Source organism: Zeus faber (assembly GCF_960531495.2).
Source record: "Zeus faber genome assembly, chromosome: 19".
In the NCBI taxonomy this organism is placed as follows: Eukaryota; Metazoa; Chordata; class Actinopteri; order Zeiformes; family Zeidae; genus Zeus; species Zeus faber.
The window spans coordinates 9717126-9739719 of NC_137206.1; the positions used below are offsets into that span (position 1 = coordinate 9717126).

Genomic DNA, 22594 nt, shown 5'->3' on the forward strand with positions numbered 1-22594 from the left:
AAAAACATATGTTGAGAGTTATGAAGTCAGGAAATGAGCGCTGCCTGATTCGAGGGGCAACGGGTGACGTGAAGTTGAAAAGATCAACGCTACAGCCGGAGAACGAGTCCTCGTAGATTCTATTTGCTGCTGTGAAAGAGTCATTTCATTTCAAACCGTTCACATTACGAACCGCCCTGTGCAAGAACCAACTCGAAATCAATGTGAAAACCGTCGAAAAAGATGTATTTTTGCAGTCAGATATTTCCATAATTCCAGGATCGCTATCCTATTACCCACTAAAAACCTCTGTGCTTATAATCACTGCTTAGTGATGCAAGACTGGCGAACGATTGGTTCGTAGCGAACTCATCTCTTCACTCCGTCAAAAAGAACATCTCTTTTTACTGAAGCGACTTGTGAAGAACCCAATCCCAAAAAGAGTCAAACCTTTCACCGCTACGAATGGTGCCCCAATGTCAGAGTGAAACCCTGTTTTGCCGGAGATGCCGTTCTGCTCCGCATTACATTCATTACCGCAGCCTGGACATTTTGATCTTGCGACACAAGAGCTAATTCACCTCCCTCACGTTTCTCGGACTTGGGCATTTTTGATGATGGAATCGTTGTGTAAACAACACAGGATTTGTTATTATCGACTGTGAAGGTACTTAACGGCAGCTGGACATGGTAACTCAAGCAGTTCGATGGCCATGAAATAATGTGCGTATGCGTGAAATTTAGTACTTTTCATTGTAAACGAACACAGAGAATCTCATTTACACACACACACACACACACACACACACACACACACACACACACACACACACACACACACACACACACACACACACACACACACACACACACACACACACACACACACACTTTTCCAATAGTGGATTAGCCGGTGGGTGGTCTGAATTACTGTACAAATTGACTGGTTCGAACATTTACTGTATATTCCCTAGTATGTGTGAGTCAGCTGAACACTAAATATTAATAAAAGAAAAACAAGCATACACTGCACATTTTGACTCATCCGATACAGATTAATCTCCAATAGTCACCAATAGATAGTCTCCAATAGACCATGTAAGCCAAATCACAGAAATAAGAAAGGATACCATCTATGCAAATATACAGCTTTGTTTGCTAAATTTCCAAAACATTACATAGATCTGCAAAATCTCTGTCGTGTACAGCTTTTGACGTTAAAGAAAATAAATCCACACGTACAAATGACTATTTGAGAATTTCACATACTGTATCGCTGAAGCACGCACAGACTGACAGTAAGCTTCAGAGAGAACTCACCTCTCTCTGATGGACATCTGTCGGGCGGTCATGGCGTCCGTCATCTCGTCTCCTCGCTCGTGCTGAGGGTCCCCGGCCGGAGGCTGAGACAAACTTCGAGGTGACCCGGACGATGCTCTGCGGGACACCGGGGTGGACTCTGGCAGCTCTGCAAAACAACACACACACACACACACACACACACACACACACACACACACACACACACACACACACACACACACACACACACACACACACACACACACACACACACACACACACACACACACACACACACACACACAGTGTGTAATCAATACCTCGCCGTCTGCGCAGCGGGCTGGAACAGCAACTATCCAATCACACAACACAGTTACAGTATAGTTCCCCCCCCTCGGTTACGGTAACAAGAATTGGCCCCTCTCCCATCTCTGTGGATCCCGTGACACACTTCATCTGACTGCCATTAACCGCCCGGCTACAGTCGGTAACTGCAATTACATGTTACATCTGACACACGCTGTTGTGACCCAGGGTTGAACCGTCGCAGCGTCTGCTCAGTCGAAACAACAGAGAAACCACTGCTTCACACACACACACAGGAAACGGATCTCTATAGACACTCAACGCGGATTTTGTTTGTCATCCGACACCAAGTTCCCAGGGCTTATACTTATACTTATAGATTCTTTATTTCCAATGTCACGGGAAACCACAATAGACGTGGTCGAATTTTATTCAGCCTCAAGATGCCCATTTTCTTCATTATTGCTGAACGAACGGAGCAAAAGACGTTTCTCAGCATTTCTATTGGTGGATGGATCAGAGGTTCTTTGATTGTTTTGTCACATGCAGTCACACAAGTACGGGAAGTGCCAGGAAATGATGAGAGCGGCCTCCGAAGGCTGTGCAAAAGAAAACAAATCTAAATGTAAATAATATTAAGTAAAAAAATTCAATTAATTGACAAAAAATATGGATAATAAATAGAAAATATTAAATAAAATAAAGTACATTTCAAAATCTGAAATAAAAAAATTAAGTAAAATAATAAATAAATCAACATTTTGGAATGAATACAGCAAAATTCCAGTTAAAGTTGCAATGGTATGGTTCATTAAGTCTACCACTCTCACTGGCATCACTACACGATGCTGAAAGCATGAATATGGCTTGTAAACACAGTAAAATATATAATTGTGCTGGTGATCACACGGTTTACCAGCCTGTTAAAGGAATACGTCAAAGAGACACGGAGAACTTTGTTGTTCATTGTTCAACTCCAGAGGGGAAAAAAAAAAAAAAAAAAAAGTATGAAATTGAAAACACACATGGAGTGAGAACAAAGAGAGATGGAAAAACAAACAAAAACAAAACAAAAGCAAAGCAGAAACAGACTGCCTCACCTCCAGTGCCGGCCCGGCTCCTGTGGCTCTCTGGGTAGGGGAGTTCCTGCGGGGGACGGCTCTCCCTCGGCTCCTGCCTCTCCTGGAGCGTGTGGCCGCCTGAGCGCTGGTCCACTCCCTCTCTCCTCCCCCTGGGCTGCACCACCTCCCCCCCCCCCTCCTCCTCCTCCTCCTCCTCCTCCTCCTCTGCTCTCCGCCTCTGTCTCCCAGTGTGGGGCTGGGGCAGGGCGGCCTGCCGGACGGCTACCTCGGGCGAGGACAGCTTCCTCTTCCCTCCTCCCAGGTCGCCGCCTTCCTCTCTGGGGGCCCGGCCGGCGTGGGCCTGTTGGTGCTGGGGGGAGGACCCGTCGGGGTGGTAGCCGGGGTCCACCAGGCGCTCTGCCCGGACGCCCCCGACCCTGGCCAGCTGGATGTCCCCGGCGTGGTCGGTGGACACCGTGCCTCCCGGTCTCAGAGCGGAGGAGGCCGACGAAGAGGACGGGAGGTTGGTGAACCGGGACGCCGCTCCGCCGCTGTGAAGCTGCGCCGCGGAGGAGGCAAAGGAGAGACGAGGGGACGGAAGACGGAAAGAAAAATTCGGTCAGAGGGGACGGGCGCGGGGTACGAATGGGCGGCCGCGGTGCCAAGGTGAGACGTCGAGGTTCTGACAGGGGAAATAGAAATATAAAAAAAGAAACACAGGCCGGGGGCGGTTAGGCGCACACCAACGCGGTCACACAATGGCGGAGAATCACGCTGAGTAATCAGTGGCCGAGTGACTCACCGCGTTTCCTGTGCTTCAAAGGGGCTGCCTGTCTACGGGGTCAGCGGCGGACCGCGCCACAAAGCCATGCAAACACCCCTCTTAATCCCTACGGGGCAGCTGCAAATTAACTGTAGGGCCCGATGTTGTCGGCTTCAACAAAGGACTCCAGGATAAGGTGTAAGGACATAGTGACTACGGAGCGATACATTTAATTACTACACTTTTAGGTGTGCTGCTACTAAATAAGTGCTTTTTTACGATATCGTCACCTTCCTAAAATAATGGCCTCAGAAATTTTTTCAGGTTTTTCAGAAAAAAACAAAAAACTGAACCAAACACATTATATTTATTAATGATTTAATTCAAAAAGGTTATGACAATAGATGATTATTGACATATTGAGGAGGTAGGCGATTTTACCAGAGGTGGCCAGCATCATGAGATGATTTAGGCCAAAAAAATAAAAATAAAAATCAATTTTTGTCAAAAAATGACATTTGCCATTATTTTATGAAGGCGACGATATATAGAATGGAAATAACGGACACAAAGTACAAATAAATGCAAATGAAAGTGGCCCCAATTTTTTCGAGCCGATCGACTGCTGATCATTTTGCGAAATCGTTCCGTTCTACAATTATATGAGAAGTCCGTGGAAAAAGTCAGAGGAATTTTAGACTTGCATCTCACAAATGTTGAAATAACAGAATGTGATTTGGGAGAGGTTTTAATCACTTGGGCTCAGGCACATGAGGTAAAACTGTCTACAGCAGCGGATTTTTTACGATCCAATGTTCAATGTCAATCAATCGCACCTATTGATAAGGTCCATGTGTACTATTACACCATTATAGACTTATGATTATTACATTATGATAGTGGCATGCAATTATATAAAAAAAGACAGATTGTTAATCGCAATTATGAGACAATTTAACTTCCACTTTCCAAACGTCATGAATGGCTAAATACTTAAATTAACAGCCTTTTACTCCAAATATGAACCCGTAACTTCTCTCCAGACTATTATTCTTTGACTCTCACCGCCTCGAAAAAACCCCCAAAAGGTTCTTCCTCACTAGAAACAGCGGTTATTCAGATGAGCCGATGACAAACGGCGGCTTTCTTCTCGCCCGAGGGGGGGGGAAACAAGTGATTGACTTGTTTTGTTCGCCTTTCCCCCTCCTCCATCACAGAGGCCTCCTTTCATGCCACTGCCAAGCTGAAAAACGGCCAGAAGCATCTTACACACACACACACACACACACACACACACACACGCACACACACACACACCCCCCCCCCCCTCCATTGACACAAAGGGCTGATGATGGCGGATTGACGCAGAATCACACTGAGCCACAGAATCAGACTACTGTACAAGCTGGACCATGCATGGTTACGCTGCACTGATTCAACTCCATGGCATTATTATCATCATCATCATCATCATGTAGCTACACACGGGATGCAGCGCTACGATAAACAAAGCTTTCTGGGGCTGTAATGAGCGTAGCCAAGTGCGTGGCCTCAACGGCTGCAGCCTCCTTTTTTGCGTTAGTGGGCAAACGGCCTTCGTCGGGCGGCCCTTACATAGGAGGGCTCTACCGGGCTGCCGGCGAGCTCCGGATCGTCACTGATGTCTGACAGCTCCTGGAGCAGAAAATGCCAGTGGTTCTCAACATGGGGTCCGGGAAACCCTCCAGAGGTCCCCCAAGAGGCTCCCCCGGGTCCCCAGCAAGATATTAGCGCCATTAGAGAGTTTATAGTGATGACTGTTTTGATCATACTTTCACTGTGATCTTCCCTTAGTAGAAGAAATAGTGTGAGTGTATACATTAGACAAGTGGTTCTCAACCTGGGGTCTGGGGACCCCAAAGAGGTCCTCCAAGGGGTTCCAGGGGGTCCCCAGCAAAATGTTTAATAGTTAAACTTAGACATTAGCACCATTTCGAAGCACAGTAATGATCATAGTTTCAGCGTTATCTCTGTAACAATAATACAGACAGGTATGGAGGTTTGGACCAATGGATATACAACAACAAACATTTTCTGTGATTGTGAGACAAAATCGTATCAAATGGTGTCCGGGTCCATGGCTTTATCCGTATCAAAGTGCCATCGATGAGAAGGTGCCCTCAATGAGGTTGAGAATCACTGCAATCGACCACATTTTAAAATCAGCTTCTCCTCAAAAAAAACAGTACTGCCCTAGCACAATGGTTCCCAACCTGGGGTCCCCGACCCCAAGAGACGGTCGCCACAAATGCCATGGGGGTGGGGTCAAAATTTCGACAATTTGAGGTATATGTTTCCTAATAGTCATTTACTGGTTCAAAAATCCTCATTGACAGTGAGTTCTAAATAAACATAAATTGTAACAAAATCCATGGCCATCAGTCCATGTTATACTGTATTGGATTCCATAAAAACCTCGCGAAAATAGAACCAATCCAGAAAAAAAGACCGAGTGAATATGTGGGGGAAAGAAATATTGACTCTTTAACAGGGAGTGTCCCCGATTGAATCAGGTTGATCTGTCAAAAAAAAAAAGCTTGGGGACTAAAGGTTGGGAACCCCTGCTCATGTTAACAGAGTCTTGAATGGATATTAGGGCGTAAAATTGTATCTCCTGAAAGGAAATGAATTAATGCTTCACAGACATTAGCAGTGCCTGACATCAAAATAGATCCCATTCAACTCCTCCCACCTGCTCCATATCGCCCAGCGTGATTGGCTGCGTCTGGTAGCGGGCGTTGCCCCTGCGCTGGCGCGTGTCCCCCTTGGTGCGGGTCACCCTGGTCGGCGGCTGAGCCAGGCGGTTGAACAGGGCCATCTTCTCCGCCAGACTGAGGGTGCACAGGTCGGGCTCGTCCGGCCCCCGGCTCTCCCCAGGGTCCTGCTGGGGCTCTTCCGCGGACGCCCGCTCGGAGCGCCGGGCTCCCTGGGCGTCCCAGGCTTCGGGGGCATCCTGGACCCGCCCGGCCTCCTGCACCTGCTCCCGGGCCGCGGCTCTCTGCTGCGAAGACGCCTGCAGCCTGAGGAGGAGCAGAAAGGTGGAAGGAAAAAAAGGGGGAAAGAACTTGCGGTGAGCATTTGACGCAGCGCATGCGAGCGAGCAGGCGGCCGGGGTGCTACGAGCCGCATCGACGTCATGCAGAGCGTGTCTTTAGTTTAAATCATACCAAATAAAAACGAATTAAAAGTGTAATAACTCAAAAAAATAATAAAACAGTAAAAAACGTAACTATAAACACATGCATGTAAGCCATAACTGAAGCAAAATAACAAAAAATCCGACAGCAATCCCTGAATCGTTCGATTAAAGCTCCAATCATGTAGTTTCATCCAATAACAAAAGAGGGCACTAAACATCCAAAAAAAAAAAAAAAAAAAAAAAAAAAAAAAAAAAAAAAAGTGCACAAATTTGCATACATTGCACACCAGTAGGTGCAAATGGTCGTTATTTTCCCGTCAGAACTTGTTCATTGTGAGACACACAAACTGGCTTTCAGGGCTGAAGCACAAAAAACACCCTGACACGACAATCTATAAGGTAGTGTTAGTCACTGGGGTGAGTGGGACCCGGGGCGTCCATGCCGTCTACCTGCTGGGGGGCAGAGTGCTGTACACTAGGGTGGGGCTGGGGACACGTGCTACAGCGGTGTGCACGGTAGTGGGGGCACTACACGGGGACCACAATTTACACACACACACACACACAAGAGAGAAGACATAAGTGGCAAAGAATGACAAGAGGACAGGGCCGAAACGGTTAATTAGGAATAACATAGGAGGAACATTTGAACTGACAGTTCAAATCAAGTCTGGTGACTATAGTAAAGTGCCTGTAGCAAAACCCAGATGGTTGAGGCTACATCTATGTCAGAGGATGTATTATACTTCACATTCAATTCACAGGGACCTTTACAGGGGAATTTCAGATTCATAGAGAAGTTAAGATGATTTCTTAGGTCTGAAAATGGGATGAACGAGGTTTCGGTAAACACTATATATAAATAAAATACAAATAAATAAAAATTAATAAAATAAAATCATAAATATATTTATATATTATATATATTTAACATATGATATATAACAAGCAATACTGTATCAAATGTTAACCATCTTAAAAATATAATATATACAGTATATTATATATGAAATATATATTTAAGGATAAAGAGTATTTAAAACTGTAATTTCGCTGAAGTGTGAGGGTGTGGACGGCAGGGACTTACGTGGCAGCGATTACCACTTCCTCCGTGGTGACCGGCTGGGTCCTGGAGCGGTCCTGGGCCCGTCGCAGTCTCCTCTCTATCGCCGCATTCCTGGACCGCGGTTTAGGGACTCCACTGTCAACATTCTTTTCCAACTCCTGGAAGAGGTTTTTGCCAAATAAATAAATAAACCAACCAACCAACAAACAAACAAACAAACAAACAAAACCACTGATTTTGTAATCTTACTGAAGGAGCAAAGTAAGGCAAAGACATGTGCATAAGGGGCACCAAATTCAAATGATGACTAAAAGCCAGTTTAATGTTAATGTGCATTGAGCTGATTGGATAGCGATCTAAAAGCTTAAAAAATAAAAACTGTAATTGCAACAAAGACTCACTCGGGCTTCAGTCATATCTGATTTCCTAAACCACTTATTGAGAACTGAGGCGCTGTGGCCACAAGTTAAATTGCGGACGTAAAGTCACGAGACATACAGTAATCACCACCTGTAAACCTATTGTAAATGTACTTTGCTCAAGTAAATAAGTGGGGAAAAAAAATGATACAAAAGCCTCAATTTTCACAATGAATTTTCAGGATTGCTGGGAAGAAAGGTGCCAGGCACGTATTTACATTTCGGAAACCGGGCATCACATTCAGATCTGCCGCTGAATGTGTTAGCTGCACGTGTGAATGCAGAGCAGGCGGTCAAGGTCATGTCTGAACGCCAGTGACTGGCATTTACTGTCCAGGAGCTGCTACGGCCGGCACTCGAGTGGCATGCATGCTGGAGGTCAGCGGATCGGGATCCAAACAAATTCTTTACTATTAACCGGCCACATTCAGACCCGCGATCAAACAAAGGCATTAGTGTTGGAAGAGATTCCGGAAAACAAAGGCCGGAAAGTGCGCAGGGAGCAGCCTCAACCGGAGAGAAAGAGCAGTTTTCCCCAATTGTCAGTAGGTGTGTGTGGTTGGAAGGGTGTCCGTCTGTTTGCGGGCCACAGAACCCTGACACGGAGCCTTACCCTGAAGAGGGAGCGCTTGGCTGAAACGCTCAGCCTGGCCAGCTCGTCCACCTTCTCTCCATTGGCTGGTTTGGGGGGGGGCAACAGGAAGGAGAGGAGGAGGTTGGCGAAAGAGGAAAAATTATTTCCATAAAAACAAGCTCAGAAGGGGCGTCTTGTAGACGGCCAGCGACGGCAATTTGACGGCGTCTTTGTTTGTTCACAGAAAGGAGCATGTGAAATGCAGAGTGAACTATTTAAGGGATAACGTACGGCCATTCGGTCATTATCGCAAAATACCGGCCCCAGGACAGGGGGATCGGGATCTTGCGTCACTCTGTAAGGAGGTTAATGACCGGCTGGCTGCACGTTATCCCGCTTATTACACGGAGACGGAATATTGATTTAAAATTCTACAGTACAATCAGTTGTCCATAACGGTCATTATTAACAGACATTAACAGCGGTAGTTATTCACAAATAACAGAGCTGAATGCCACTACCGACCAATCAGAACCAAGTATTCCATCGGGTGATAAAGTATTCCAAACATAGTATTTCGTTTAAAGGAGTAGGTTAAATGTAGGCTGAATTATAGGGTAGAAACAAAAGAAAAACTGTTGTACTGCTGTACTTAAGTAGCTTGGAAATCTTAAGATTCATCGGTTGCACTACCAGCGCCATCTGGCCTTACTTGGGAAGGGGAACAAAAATAAAAAACAATATGCCACCTTTCAACACTTGAGGCTTGTGTTATTGGGAAGACGATGCCAAGAGAGACAGGTGTGGCGGACACACACACACACACACACACACACACACACACACACACACACACACACACACACACACACACACACACACACACACACACACACACACACACACACACACACACACACACACACACACACACACACACACACGACGTGACATCACCAAACAACTATTCATTCCGACTGACGCCGCTGAGCTGAGCTAACCCCTCTCCAGATTGAGAGCCAGTGAATGTCTGCTTATGAGAAGCAGATGAGGCAGCTCCGTCTCTCGGTACGCTACCGGGAGCTCCAATCACGGCTCCATAAAGACGGCTGGAGCTTTGTTATTGTTTGTGTATCATTAACTACAGTTGGCTTCATCTGGATAAGTACGTCTGTTCGTATTTTCAGAGGCAAATTAACATAGCAAGGATACGAATTTCCGAGATATGCATTGATTCAGTCAAGTCACTACTCACACTAGACTCTGAAACTACACCGATCAGCCACAACATTAAAACCTCATTTCTCATTACTCCAACGGCACCTGTCAAGGGCTGGGATATATTAGGCAACAAGTGGACAGTCAGTTGCTGAAGTTGATGTGTTGGAAGCAGGAAAATAGGGGCAAGCGTAAGGATCTGGGGGACTTTGACAGGGGCCAAATTGTGATGGCTAGACGACTGGGTCAGAGCATCTCCAAAACGGCAGGTCTCGTGGGGTGTTCCCGGGATGTAGTGGTTAGTACCTAACAAAAGTGGTCCAAGGAAGGACAACCGGTGTACCGGCGACATAGCCACGGGCGCCAAGGCTCATTGATGCACGTGGGGAGTGAAGGCTAGACCGTCTGGTCTGATCCCACAGAAGAGCTACTGTAGCACAAATTGCTGAAAAAGTTCATGCTGCTATGATAGAAAGGTGTCAGAACACACAGTGCATCACAGCTTGCTGCGTATGGGGCTGTGTAGCTGCAGACCAGTCAGAGTGTCCATGATGACCCCTGTCCACTGCCGAACACACCTACAATGGGCACGTGAGCATCAGAGCTGGACCATGGAGCAATGGAAGAAGGTGGCCTGGTCTGATGAATCACGTTTTCTTCTACATCATGTAGATGACTGGGGTTAGGGTCTGATCAAGCATCTATGGGATGTGCTGGAACAACAAGCCTGATCCATGGGGGCCCCACCTCGCAACTTCCAGGACTTAAAGGATCTGCTGCTTACGTCTTGGTGCCAGATACCACAGGACACCTTTAGAGGTCTTGTGGAGTCCATGCCTCCACGGGTCAGAGCTGTTTTGGTGGCACAAGGGGGAGCTACACAATATTAGTGGTTATTTTAATGCTGTGGCAGATCGGTGTATGTCTTCTTTCTCTACTCTTGACATATTTGCAATATCAAAAGGTTGTAGATAGGATTTAAGTTATAGTTATTATAATGGAAATGCAACAAAATGCTTTAAAATAGAACATACTTTGGGATTTGAGGTGACGACATACTTAAAATATCTTGAATACCGCCGATTTTTCCAAATTAAATCGAGATATTACTGAAAATTAAATCCACGTAGTTCATATTTATCGGTAATATCAGTGTTGATGGTTGACACTGAATATATAAACTTGGAAGAAGGGGGGAAAAAAAAGAAACGTGAAACTTGGGGGGGGGGGGGGGGGGGTGTTTACATTAAGTAGACCATGACCTATGCATTTTTGAATTATGGCTGTCACGAAAAATGGTATGTTCTACTTACCATCAGCGCTGGCGTACTCGGAGCTCACGCAGGACCTTAAGCATTGGGAGGAAAGAAGGAAGAAATTAAACGGTCATCAGCATTCAAGCCGCAACGGCACATCCAGCGGTCCGCTCCTCCGTCAGGTCACAAAGTAATGGGGTGTGAAGGATGGAAAAGGAGGGTCTGCGGCCAGAGCGGGAAAGGATTATTTCGAGAAAGTGCAGGTATTCCCAAGAGCGCAGTAGAGTTATATTGCTAATGTGACGAAGGAAATGGATGGAAGGAAGAAAAAAAATGCACCCAATAAAACGAGTGAAGTCTAAGCCGGAGAATTAGAAGGTATTAGAGGAGTCGGCCGGAGGTTCAGTGGTCTCAGAAATGAAACGCTAACAATGGCCGATTCATGCTACACCGGTATGGTCACATGTAAAGGCAGATCTGAAGGGACCTTTGGGCCATTAAGCTGCAACCTCCCCGAGCTAGACACGTCCTTCAGTGTGTGTGTGTGTGTGTGTGTGTCTGTATACCATTTCATTTGTGACACCCACTGGCATGCTGTGAGCTTTGATTCACTTCATGGCATGCGATTAGGGACTACCTAGATATTACACAATTCACTTCTATGTAATAAGCACCTCATGGGGGGAATTATTGATCAACTCAATGGACCAAATTTCAAAGATTAATCAAATTAGATGCCGGATGGACTGAATTGGGGCCAGATTTGCAATCCAAACCGACACAGAAGCAAGACTCTGTTAAGAAAGGTGTTGACATGCATGAAGTGATCAAAGGGAAATAGTCCCTCTTCCATGACTCCCCGTGCCAGCACAGCCATGCATCCCCTTTGGGGCCAGCTCTGTACCTATTGGTCTCGTGGCGCTCGGCAGAGGTGATGGGCTGGGTCCTAAACCTCTCTGAGGTCTTTCTACTCTCCCCTGGACAGAGATACTGCCGGGGCCTGCGCCCCCTTTGCCTCTCCCCTCTCCAAGGGGCCCCGGAGCAAGGGAGCGCCCCACCGCCGGCCTCGGCCTCCCTGGGAGGGCGCCGCGCGCACGGGAGAGGCACCGAGGTGGAAAAAAAACAAGATAGGGTAGAGAACAAAGAAACGAGAGAGGTAAGGGGGGATAATCCGGGTGGAGCAGCAACGGATGGAAGCATTCAATTGACAGATTCGCTCCTGGTTTTTAAAAGCGCGCATGTGAGCAGAGCCGAGGCATGCTTGCGGTTAGCAGTTAGAGCAAGGGTTATTCTGGCAGACTGGCGCGTTAGACATACGTTAGCCCCATGTCCTAAAATCAAATTAAGAGGAGCGCCCACAGGCAACAAAGGAACCATTAGAAGCTTACTACCAAACGATTAATCCATGGGAGCCATTTATACAGATTAGAAAATGTGCAATAGACTAATTGCATGTTCTTATCACTCAAGAATTAGTTGAGTGTTAGTCAATCTTTAGCCAGGCAGTGTTAGGTAACAAGCTGTGATGCGTGCCAGACGGTGGGACGCGCCAGTGCAGCAATCTGGAGTACCACGTACAGCTCGGGCCTTTGGGTGGCTGAGGGGCCGCTGGCACTCTCCAGGTAGGAATGCCTGAGCTGGGCCACAGATATCTTGGCCTCTCGGTGGCCGTCTCCGTTATGATTGATCCCTTCTTTGCCGGTCGGGTCATCATTTGGCACGTCTCTGGGCTCAGAGGCCGGGTGCTGAAGGCTCCTTTGGCCGGGCGCCCGAGGAACCCCGCTGTCTGACACGGAGCGGCTCTCAGGCACAGCCGTATGAGCGACCCGGGGCTGGATGTGGGTGGCGGTGAGGCCTTTCTGGATATAAATAGCGTCTTCCCTCTGTCTGACCCCGCTCTCCGCGGTCTGGGCGCGAACCGGTCTGCTCAGCTGAACCGCGTCCTCTCCTCTGTGTCTGCTTCTCCCCCTGTAGCCCACTCTGGTGCGATCCTCCGCTTCCGCCTCCCTGGCGTTGCTGGAGCGCTGGGCCCCGGGCGACCCCTGCTCCTCGTCCCCCCCGACCCGCCAGGGATCCTCGGCGCTCTTCTCCCTGCGGCGGATCTCAGAGGGCAGCACCGCCTTCCTGCTCTTCAGGAGGCCCGACGTCTTTGCATCCCAGATGTTTTCCTCCGGTTCCTCTACTTGTTGCTGCTGTTGTTGTTGCTGCTGCTGAAGGGTCCTGGGTCCGGGGCCCATATCTATAGACAGATAGCTAGGGGAGCCGCCGACGTCGAACCCTTCAGCCGGCCCGAATCGGGAAAGCTGAGCGTGGGGGTGGCAGAGGGCCTGCTGAGGGCCCACCGGTGGTTCTGCGTGGTAATGAGTTGATTGGGGTTTGAGGTGCCTGCGGTACGCCTGCGCTTCCGTTACATTTCCGAGCTCGGGGCTCCTCTGACGGCCTTCCTCCCTGGCAAGCCTCTCCCTAACTCTGATTCTTTAGGGGGGTGGGGTGGGGGGGGGAGAAAACAAGGGCGGTTAACAACATTTTCGGAACATGCCCGCAAACCCATGTCTTGTTCGCGGCTATAAATGCTCCCGCAGAATAATGTTCCACGTCTCTTTATCCTGTGCAGAAAACGCAAGATAATTTAGTCCTACCGCGAACCATCTTCGCCGATTTGACTGAAATCGCTTCCTGCTCTAATCTGTGCGGCTCTCACCAGTGCACTTCAGTTAGCATAGCATCTACCTCACCCCCTGCTAAAGGAGACAGGTAAAGCAAAAAAAAAAAAAAAAAAAAAAAAAAAAAAAAAAAGGGGGGGGGGGGGCGGGGAGATTTGTATTAATATTAGTGTTGTTCAGGTGAAATCACACACTGCCCCTGGGCTCATCCTGCACTGCTTTTTCTGATCAATAGAAAAAAGAAAAACACTTTACCCACACAAAAACAAATTGTGTACACGAAAGGCTTTGAGTTATCAGCACCAGAGGGAACACAAGCTTAATGATGAATGATGGGGGTGAGAGTCAGGTGGAGCAGATTAATTCAGTATTCTGCGTCCCTTTTTTGAACGCTCCGTTTGTTATTGGGGAATCTGGTTGGATGGGAGGATGATGGGTGATGTTTGGGGGGCAGGGGTGGGGGGGGGGGGGGGATACCTGGATGGCCAGTTGATAAGAGAGTGCGTGTCGCCGTCGGCGTCAGGCTGGAAGAACCAATTGCCGCCGACTTTCACCCCGGCGCTGCACCGATAAAGCGGGGATACAAGTGAGCGGGTGGACCGAGGTCAAATCACAATGCTTGTTTGTCTTTTTCTGCAACACAGTAACACATCGTCTGAGTTCACATTGGGCCTAATTACGGGGAGAATGCGCTCGGTGAACCGCTGGCTCCCGAATTGTATTCTGACTCCCGGTATTTAGAGGGGAAACCGCACTCGACAAAATATGAACAATACAGATCTGATGGAATGTTTAATCAAAACGAAAGGCTTTGGAAACAATCGCGGCATTTTGCAATCACTCCATTATCATCGATCTGCGCCGACAGCATAGGTGGCTAAATACGGCGTCGCTTTTATACGCCGTGGAAAAATTGGCACGCCAGACGAATGTTTGACAGGCCAACGATGCACGGCCCGCGCTCCCACAAAGGAGATTCCCTTGAATTCAGTCCCACCTGTCGCCGGGGCCTTATCTATACCTGAGCAGATATTTAAAGGAAAATGCCATGGGCCGGCACCGGAGCCAAGGGGCAGGTGAGACACCCCGGTCCCTCTGACACCAAAATAAGATGAATGGCCTCAGCCAGTCGGGTTTAACACAGGCTCGAGGTAATATGTCCCTTTCGCAGAATAACACAATGTGAGACAATAATAGATTGACGGAAAGAGAGAGAGGGGACGAAAAGAGGTCACTTGGACCAGTGCGATGGACCAGACTTGAGGAGAGCTATACGAGAGAGACATAAGACATAAGTGAGTGGAATGTCCCCCCCCTCCGCTCCATAGCACTCCTCCACCCCGCACCCCCTCCCAGGTCTGGCTGGTTTTGATTCGGGCGCAGCTGTGCTCGGCTGCGGTCCTAGCTCTTTGACCGTGGAGCCACGCTGAGCTGCACTGGAACACACCATCCCCAATACACACACCCCACAAAGCCAGTTTTGAAACATGGGGGGGGGGGAAGAAGAGAGAGAGAGAGAGAGAGAGAGAGAGAGAGAGAGAGAGAGAGAGAGAGAGAATCATGCATATTCATTCATATTATCTATGTGAATTAGGTTTATGGGATACCCACACAAGGCTCCCGTAATGACCCCATCAATCGAAATACCAATCTCTTAAATGATGACTCTGGGTGCTGGCTGGTATTTACCAATGCCAAACTAGAGGGTGAATTCACCAATATGCTCAACGGAAGTAAACCACTAAATCTTTGGTGCTAAAGATGAAAAAACACACAGACAGTCTCTATCTCTATCTGTGTGATTAGTAGGATTCAGTTGAGATAAAAAAAATATATATGTCCACAACAAGCTCAGGTTGCCTGAACTGGTATGGAACAGCAAAGCTGCCAAAGGGACGACCTTGTAATACTCATGAACACGAGGGGAAGAGGGAGGGCGAAAGAGAGTGAACAAGAAAGATAGAGCCACAGGGGCCAGAGTAAAATGCAGGGGACGGAGAGGAAGCAGATTGGATAATGACGTTAAACCCGGGCCAGGGCCGACTAACAGAGGAAGTGCTGATAATGTCAGTGCGCTTCTAGGCAGAGGTCTGGTCTTTTTGGACGTGCAGGTGCAGTAAAGAAAGGCTAAAGCGCTGACTTGGGCAGAACTCCCCTCTGGTCTTTTTGGACACACTGTGCAGGTAAAGAAAGGCTACAGCGTTGACTTTGGCAACAACTCCCTTCTGGGAAGGCTTTAGCATTGACTTGGGCAAAACTCTCTCGGTGTTTTTTGGCCGTACAGGTAAAGAAAGGCTTGGGCATGGACAGAATCAAAACAGCCCTCAAGGAAATCAATCCACAGAAATTTGCAGATCGATTTTCTTCCGGCTTCAACCACAACGGCAAAGTTGAATTTACCTTTTCAAGACAGTTCCGTCATTATGTGACGGCTTTTGGATGAGAAATGTTTGATCATGGAGATCATCTTGCTCGACTCACCGATAGGAGTTAAAAAGTAAGTAAAGAGGCGTAGATAACCACTCACCCTTGCCTGCTGAGGATGCTGTGGGCCTGCTGTTCGATGAACAGGTCCCCGGGGGAGGCGGCGTGTTTGGGCGAGGGGACGGAGAGTTGCCTGCTCAACTTGGGAGAGCTGGGCGGCAGGCCGGGCGCCCCGCAGTGGTCCCTGCAGGTGGGTGCCCTGCCGCTCGACGACGACGACGACATCACGTCCATGTAGGAGGAGGCGAAGGCCTGCGGCTCCAGAGGCGAGGTCTTCTCCTGCAGGACCCTGCGCTGGTTCTCCATGTTCATCAGGCGCTCCCTCTCGGTCAGCGAGTCTGCCCCGCGTCGCCCCGACTCAAAGGCGTGGTGGTGGTGCATCGGCGGTGCTGTGTGGCCAGCCCGTGGACTATGGGAACTCTGGGCGACGTCCCTGGCGTCCTCACCCACAGAGCCGCCCCTGCTTCGCCTGTCCGTGTCCTCCGACTCCCTGCGCGTCCGGCCGTAGCGCGCCGAGTAGTCGCTCTCCGGCTCCTGGTCCAGGGAAATTCCGTAGCGCTCCGCCAGCTGCCGGCGCCGCTCCGCCTTGTAGCGGGCGATGCGCTCGGCCTTGGAGTCCAGGCCTTGGTTGGCCGTGAGGCAGGGGCCGTAGGCGCTGTCGGAGTGGACGGAGGACCGGGGCTCGGGCCGACACCGCTCCCTCGACTGGCGCTCTGGAGGGCTCGGCTGCATGTCAGGGCTCTCCATGTCCTCTGAGCCATACCTCTGGACGGTAACTAGAGAAAGCGATAGACGGAAAAAAAATTGAGAGGAAGAGAGAGATGCATTTATTACGACTGAGCAAAAACAGATAAACATAAATCTGAAATTTAGGGAACGATGTAAACAATTATATTCTAGACATAGCGACAGTAGTAGGGCTGGGTTGATAAAAAAAAAAATTGACGCTCCAATACGATTCAAATCTACCATTTAAATTTTTGAATTGACTTGAAAATTGTAATTTTAATGCTTTGTTCTGAAGCCATGCAACCATTTCTCGCTTAAATTACATAACCACCATAGATATCGATGTAGAATCGTAACGCGGGCCATCTCATCAACATCATATTGAATCGATATTGGGACCCCACTCATATTAAAATCGAATCGAACCGTGCGATCCCGGCCCGTTACCCGGCCCTAACACAGACTCCAGGTTAAGTGTATTTTTACAACACCGACTGTGATACCAAAGCCAACCCTCAACACGGCTCGTCTCACCCTCGCAGGGGTCGGAGGCTCGCGTGTATCTGGGAGTGTCTTCCTCCAGGAGCCGGTTTGCCACCAAACTGGGCAGCAGAGGCGGGTGCACCTCGCTCTCTATTCCCTCCAGCCGCCGGGCGATACGCTCTTTCCTGCACGCAGCACAAATTGAAAAAAAACAAAACAAAAAAAACGAGCACCGGGTTACACCATGCAATAGGTGCTATTGTCCCAGACACTATCACACGTGAAATGAACAGTCGCGTTCTCCCCGCCTCACCTGTTCATCTCCCAGTCACTTGTGCTTGTGGTGATGCCTTCAAATCGCTTCCTTAATTCAGAGACTGGAGGGGGGGGGGGGGGGGGGGGATTATCACAAGGAATTTGGGAAACAATATCACAGGGCAGCGAATGGAAAAACTAATCGGACTTGGGAGTTTGTTTTCCGAGTAAAATTCCTGGTGGTTGGCCATTACATTCAAGCCATTTCCAATTATCAGGGGGCCTACACAGTAGGGCATTCCACTTAGATCTGGCTTTTGCCTTTTTTTTTTTTTTTTTTTTTTTTGCTGTTGGGAAATTTAAAATGAATAATATATTTGTTGACATTTAAGAAAGTCAAATCAAATAGCAATATCAGAGGCAGATGTAATTGAAAATCTATGCTTGTTGGATTACATAATGCTTCGCAAGACAAAAAGCGACAAATGACACCCAGTCTACTTGTTGAGAGTAAATGTATGTGCCATGATGTCCTGAGCGAGCTGGTCAATTCCAAAATGAACAAGAATACGACTCATTAGAGAGGTTATATGACATCTCCGAGTCTCTTTCAGCAAGTTATTTGCTCTGCAAAATGGTTCATAAAGCAGACTTTGAGGAGTCACGGTCAATAATGTAATAGAATGATTGCATTTAATTGCATCAAATGATACCATCTGAAGAATCCCTGTGAAAAAAAAACCCCTCTAAGATCCTGTCTGAGTAAACAGAACTGGAAATAATGTTTCGCAAATTCTGAGGATTAACATTATGCGAGAAACCGGTTTCGCCAACTCCAGATGGGAATCCACCTGGCAACGAGGCTGCTGTTGCACAATATCAAGAAAATTAAAAACAAAAAAAAAAAAGCGCCAAACCCTGACTGCAGCAAACCCTAGGAAAGCCGAATTGTTAATGTAAGAAATGAATTAAACGGTCAAAGAAAAATTCTTTTTTATTTTTTTTCCCAACTCACCTTTGGGGAGATTGGCCAAGAGGCTGACATCTATGTCCTTGGTGAGTTTGGCAGGGTCGTCTTTCTCGTCGAATGAGAACTCTTTCTGGAAGCTGAGGGGCGCGGTGAAAACAAAACAAAAACACTGGCTGTTACCGAAAACGGCCCGAGCTGCGGGGAGCACAATTTGTTTATGGACGGGAAAGCAGTCGCTTTCTGCCCTTTTCGGCCCTTTCGAGTCGAATTCCACGGGGACTAGACGGACTACCACATCATAAAAATGAAAACTTCATCCCCGGGTTGCAGGAATAGTTTGAACGTGGCTCAAGTAAAAAATCCAAACAGATAGATAGCGCCAAGAGAGATTTTGGATGCAGCAGCTGCAAAAAAAGAAAAAAAAAATAATAGAGCTACGTGCAATTCCCCATCCAAGGAATGTAATCTCTTTTCAACCTGTAATGGGATTCTGATAATTGCGTAAAAGTTTTGGGCCGACGTTGTGCATTTTTCCTCCCACCCCCTGAAACAGGGCATAAGACAAAAACACACAACCGTAGCACATTCTCCGATGCCCTGGCTGGTGGGTTTTAGAATTTGAATTCACAAACATTTTGGGGTTATGAACCCATGACGTTGGCGTCGACTCTGGCAGCTGTGTGTATACGGGGGGGAACAGTCAGCAACAAGTAGGGGTTTCATGTTTCTCCAAATCCACAATTCGATTTAACTTTCATTTTAAGGTGATGATTCACTTCGATTTTCGATTTAAACACATGCATCTTCTTTTCCTGCACTGGCAGCTATGCCATTGTTAAGCCCCTTTAACACATAACTCCTGGTTAATTACAGGGATAACCTTTCCAGCACCGCTAGTGAGTTCCATTATTGTACGTATTGTACACACATACAGTGATATTCAGGAAAATTTCTGTCTTGCGCCTTTTCACACATGCCATGATAATGCCGGAATAGATGGGGCAAGGGACAGTCCAGCAGAAGTCGACAGATGGAGCAGCAGTGCGGGTTTTTATTTGCGTGCTACATTCACATACCTCCAAAGAGGTATGTGACCGGTCTCCCCCGAGATCTACTGGTGTGCGTTGAGGGATGCAGCGCAGCAGACTCCTGAGTGGACTCCTGAACGGAGCCGACCACAGATCGCCCAACTCCAAACCAAAATTCATGAAAGTTGGTTCGGAGCCGCAGTCGACTCCGGAGCATCTTCTTCTGTGCATGACATCACAGAGCTTCAGTGTTGTGTCATTGTGGCCGTGCTTCTCAGTGGCAGAGCGGAAACTTTAAATATAGAGTAGAGCCTATATTTGTGGGCAGGGTGAGGTGGAGTTTTTGAAACCGGGCCTGTGTAGTGAAACTCGGCTAAACAGACGGAGCTGCGGCGGCCTTATCTTTTAACTTTTCTCAACGAGCTTGGACGCGTCAGCGCTTTCCCCTCATAAACTGGCTAGTCTAATAAACCCATATCACCCAGAAATGAGACGTCTCACCTCAGAGCCCTCTTCTGCAGCAATCTTGGGTTTCCAAGCTTGATGGGGGCCTCGCTGCCAAGTCCTGCAGATGAAAACAAAAGAGATCAACAACATAATTTGAAGAAGAAGAAAAACTTCACTGAGCTTGGCAGCACCTCATACACTCAGTGGACAGTCAAGATACTTATGGGGACCTTAACAGAGAGACACACAATTCATCCGAGACTGTACGCGAGATGTGCTGAGCCGCAACGGTTGTGACGATATACTGTTGAAAGTGAAACCTTTCGTGCAAAAAGATGCTGTTTGGATGTTTAGGACTGGAAGCAAACAAAAAGACCCATCGCCTTTAATTTGTATGTAGAGTGTGTGGAAACCGCGCAAATTGTGTGGAAACGGCACAGTTGGCCAACCTCCCCCTGTGTGCAATTTATCCAAATATCCCATGGTTGGTTTGAGTTACAGTTGAGTTACCCCGGGCGCCAGATTTAGACTCTCTCTTTCCTTCATTTATTTTCTTTTTTTATTTCCTCATGGCATCTCTGTCAGTGGTTTTGTTCTGGGAACTTCTTTCTCGGTTGGTAGTATATCGACTACTGACCACATGTGCATTCAAAGAATTCAGAATGACAGTTCCCCAACAGCTGTCACCCAGCGTCCACCCCCCCGCCCACCCACCCACCCACCCATACAGATCGTTTTGCTGTTAACACACAGAGAGAGTCTGTCTCTGTCTAAGGTGTCAGTCTGCACATGAGGTCATGGCCCAAGGCGCTATATAAGGGGAGTGGTGGCCTGGGTTTTTTTTTTTTTTTTTGGGGGGGGGGGGTTTAATTCTTCCTAACGGAGACAGATGGTCTAGAGTCTGATCACACATCAAGGTTGCTTTGCTGCACAGATGGAACGGTGCCAGCGGCTGAGCTCTGCGTTGTCACGGAGCAGCCAAGGTGACTATGAATACAGAGCAGGCAAATATGGACGAGACCAACGGAAACCGTAAACAGGCAGTTGAAGCCCAGAGGCCGAGAGGCGTAATCGCCTCGAGGCCACCTCAGTAATGGATGACTTAATGGACTTAATGGTTTGGAGACGTGTAATGTTGCAGTCTTCAAATTCAGTTCAGTACAATCACCAAGCCCTTACAAACACCTTTGTACAAATAAATAAAACCCCATAAGTGATTAAGCAAAAAAATAAAAATAAATAAATACTCTGTATTCAGCATTAAAGGCAGCCTTTCCGGAATGTCAATTCTCCGGAATACTTCCAATCTATTTGAAAAATGCTTTTTTTTTTTTTTTGGCCGCCCCCGCCCGGACCCTCAGAGTGGCCGGAGCAGGCGATTCAGGGACAAACATGTGGTTCCACTTCTATTGCAGAGACCCCCCCCCCCCCCCCCCCTTCTGAGGTCACCTCAGGGGCGCCTGACGCAACCCCACCCTGGACCCCCCGAAAACCTCATCCTTCAATCATAAACACCATTCCAGGTCTATTAGTCCCCATTAAGGATGTTTGGTTTGATGTTCAGATCCCTGCAAAAACATAGTTTGAAAAGTGCGAGCGGGTAGTATTTAGAGAGGGCTGTGCGCCCAGCTCTGTTTTGGATAGTTGGGTATTGTTTCAGCTGGGAGGGTTATGGGTTGATGAGAACGCATCATCATTCCTTGAAGGTCTCGAATCCCGATCCTGCTTATCTAGGCTGGCGACGGTGCATGCATGCAGTCCATGGAAGACACTGCAAGATAACCAGACCGCAAAATAAATGATAAATAAATAAATTATATGTACCAGAATACTAAGCACACAGACTCATTACTTACTGGTATATCACAAAATGGCATTGGCTGCGTAAACTCAATATACCGCTAAATACCCATCTTTGTTTCCACGTGAGAATGAAAATCCCATCGTTGAGAAGAGAATACCAATGATCTAAAATGGAAAAATCTGCTGCAAACACTAGGTTTATTAGCGATAATGACCAGCTGGCTAGACGTATCCCAAATAAATGTAACTAAGCACCCAAACAGAAAACAAATAAAAGTACTGATAGATAAATGGAGGACTAAATTATAATCAAACCAACCAAACTTACATTGAATAGTGGAATGCCACGCATTGAGAGCTGATATGAATCAAATACAGTATAATATACAGTGCACTCTACAGTGTATAGATATTAACAGCGGTTTCCTCTCATGTGTACGTTATCGGCTGTGTAACTCAAACTTGTATCCCTTAAAAAAAAAAAAACACACCATCCATGCGGGGCGTGGAGTACCTCGACGTATGCGTCATACCAGACGCGCGCATTAAAAAACCACAGCGATCACAGATGTCGCACAAGCCTTTGATGCTGGCTGTAATCTACGAAAAC

General features: G+C 47.6%; 1 protein-coding gene across 1 annotated transcript in view; it reads right to left on the reverse strand.

The window, feature by feature from the left end:
• The window catches only part of svila (supervillin a), a gene marked incomplete at its 5' end in the record, with an annotated part of 61833 nt that overhangs the window by 22899 nt on the left and 16340 nt on the right, over nt 1-22594 (reverse strand). The window contains 17 exons of the mRNA XM_080020097.1: nt 1300-1447; nt 2688-2817; nt 2878-3207; nt 5026-5085; nt 6143-6470; nt 7040-7117; nt 7677-7813; nt 8688-8752; nt 11180-11214; nt 12027-12197; nt 12701-13597; nt 14263-14346; nt 16313-17045; nt 17533-17666; nt 17795-17858; nt 18752-18843; nt 20236-20299. Coding sequence (XP_079876223.1) covers nt 1300-1447; nt 2688-2817; nt 2878-3207; nt 5026-5085; nt 6143-6470; nt 7040-7117; nt 7677-7813; nt 8688-8752; nt 11180-11214; nt 12027-12197; nt 12701-13597; nt 14263-14346; nt 16313-17045; nt 17533-17666; nt 17795-17858; nt 18752-18843; nt 20236-20299 — 3550 coding nt within the window. The remainder of the gene's footprint in view (nt 1-1299; nt 1448-2687; nt 2818-2877; nt 3208-5025; nt 5086-6142; nt 6471-7039; nt 7118-7676; nt 7814-8687; nt 8753-11179; nt 11215-12026; nt 12198-12700; nt 13598-14262; nt 14347-16312; nt 17046-17532; nt 17667-17794; nt 17859-18751; nt 18844-20235; nt 20300-22594) is intronic.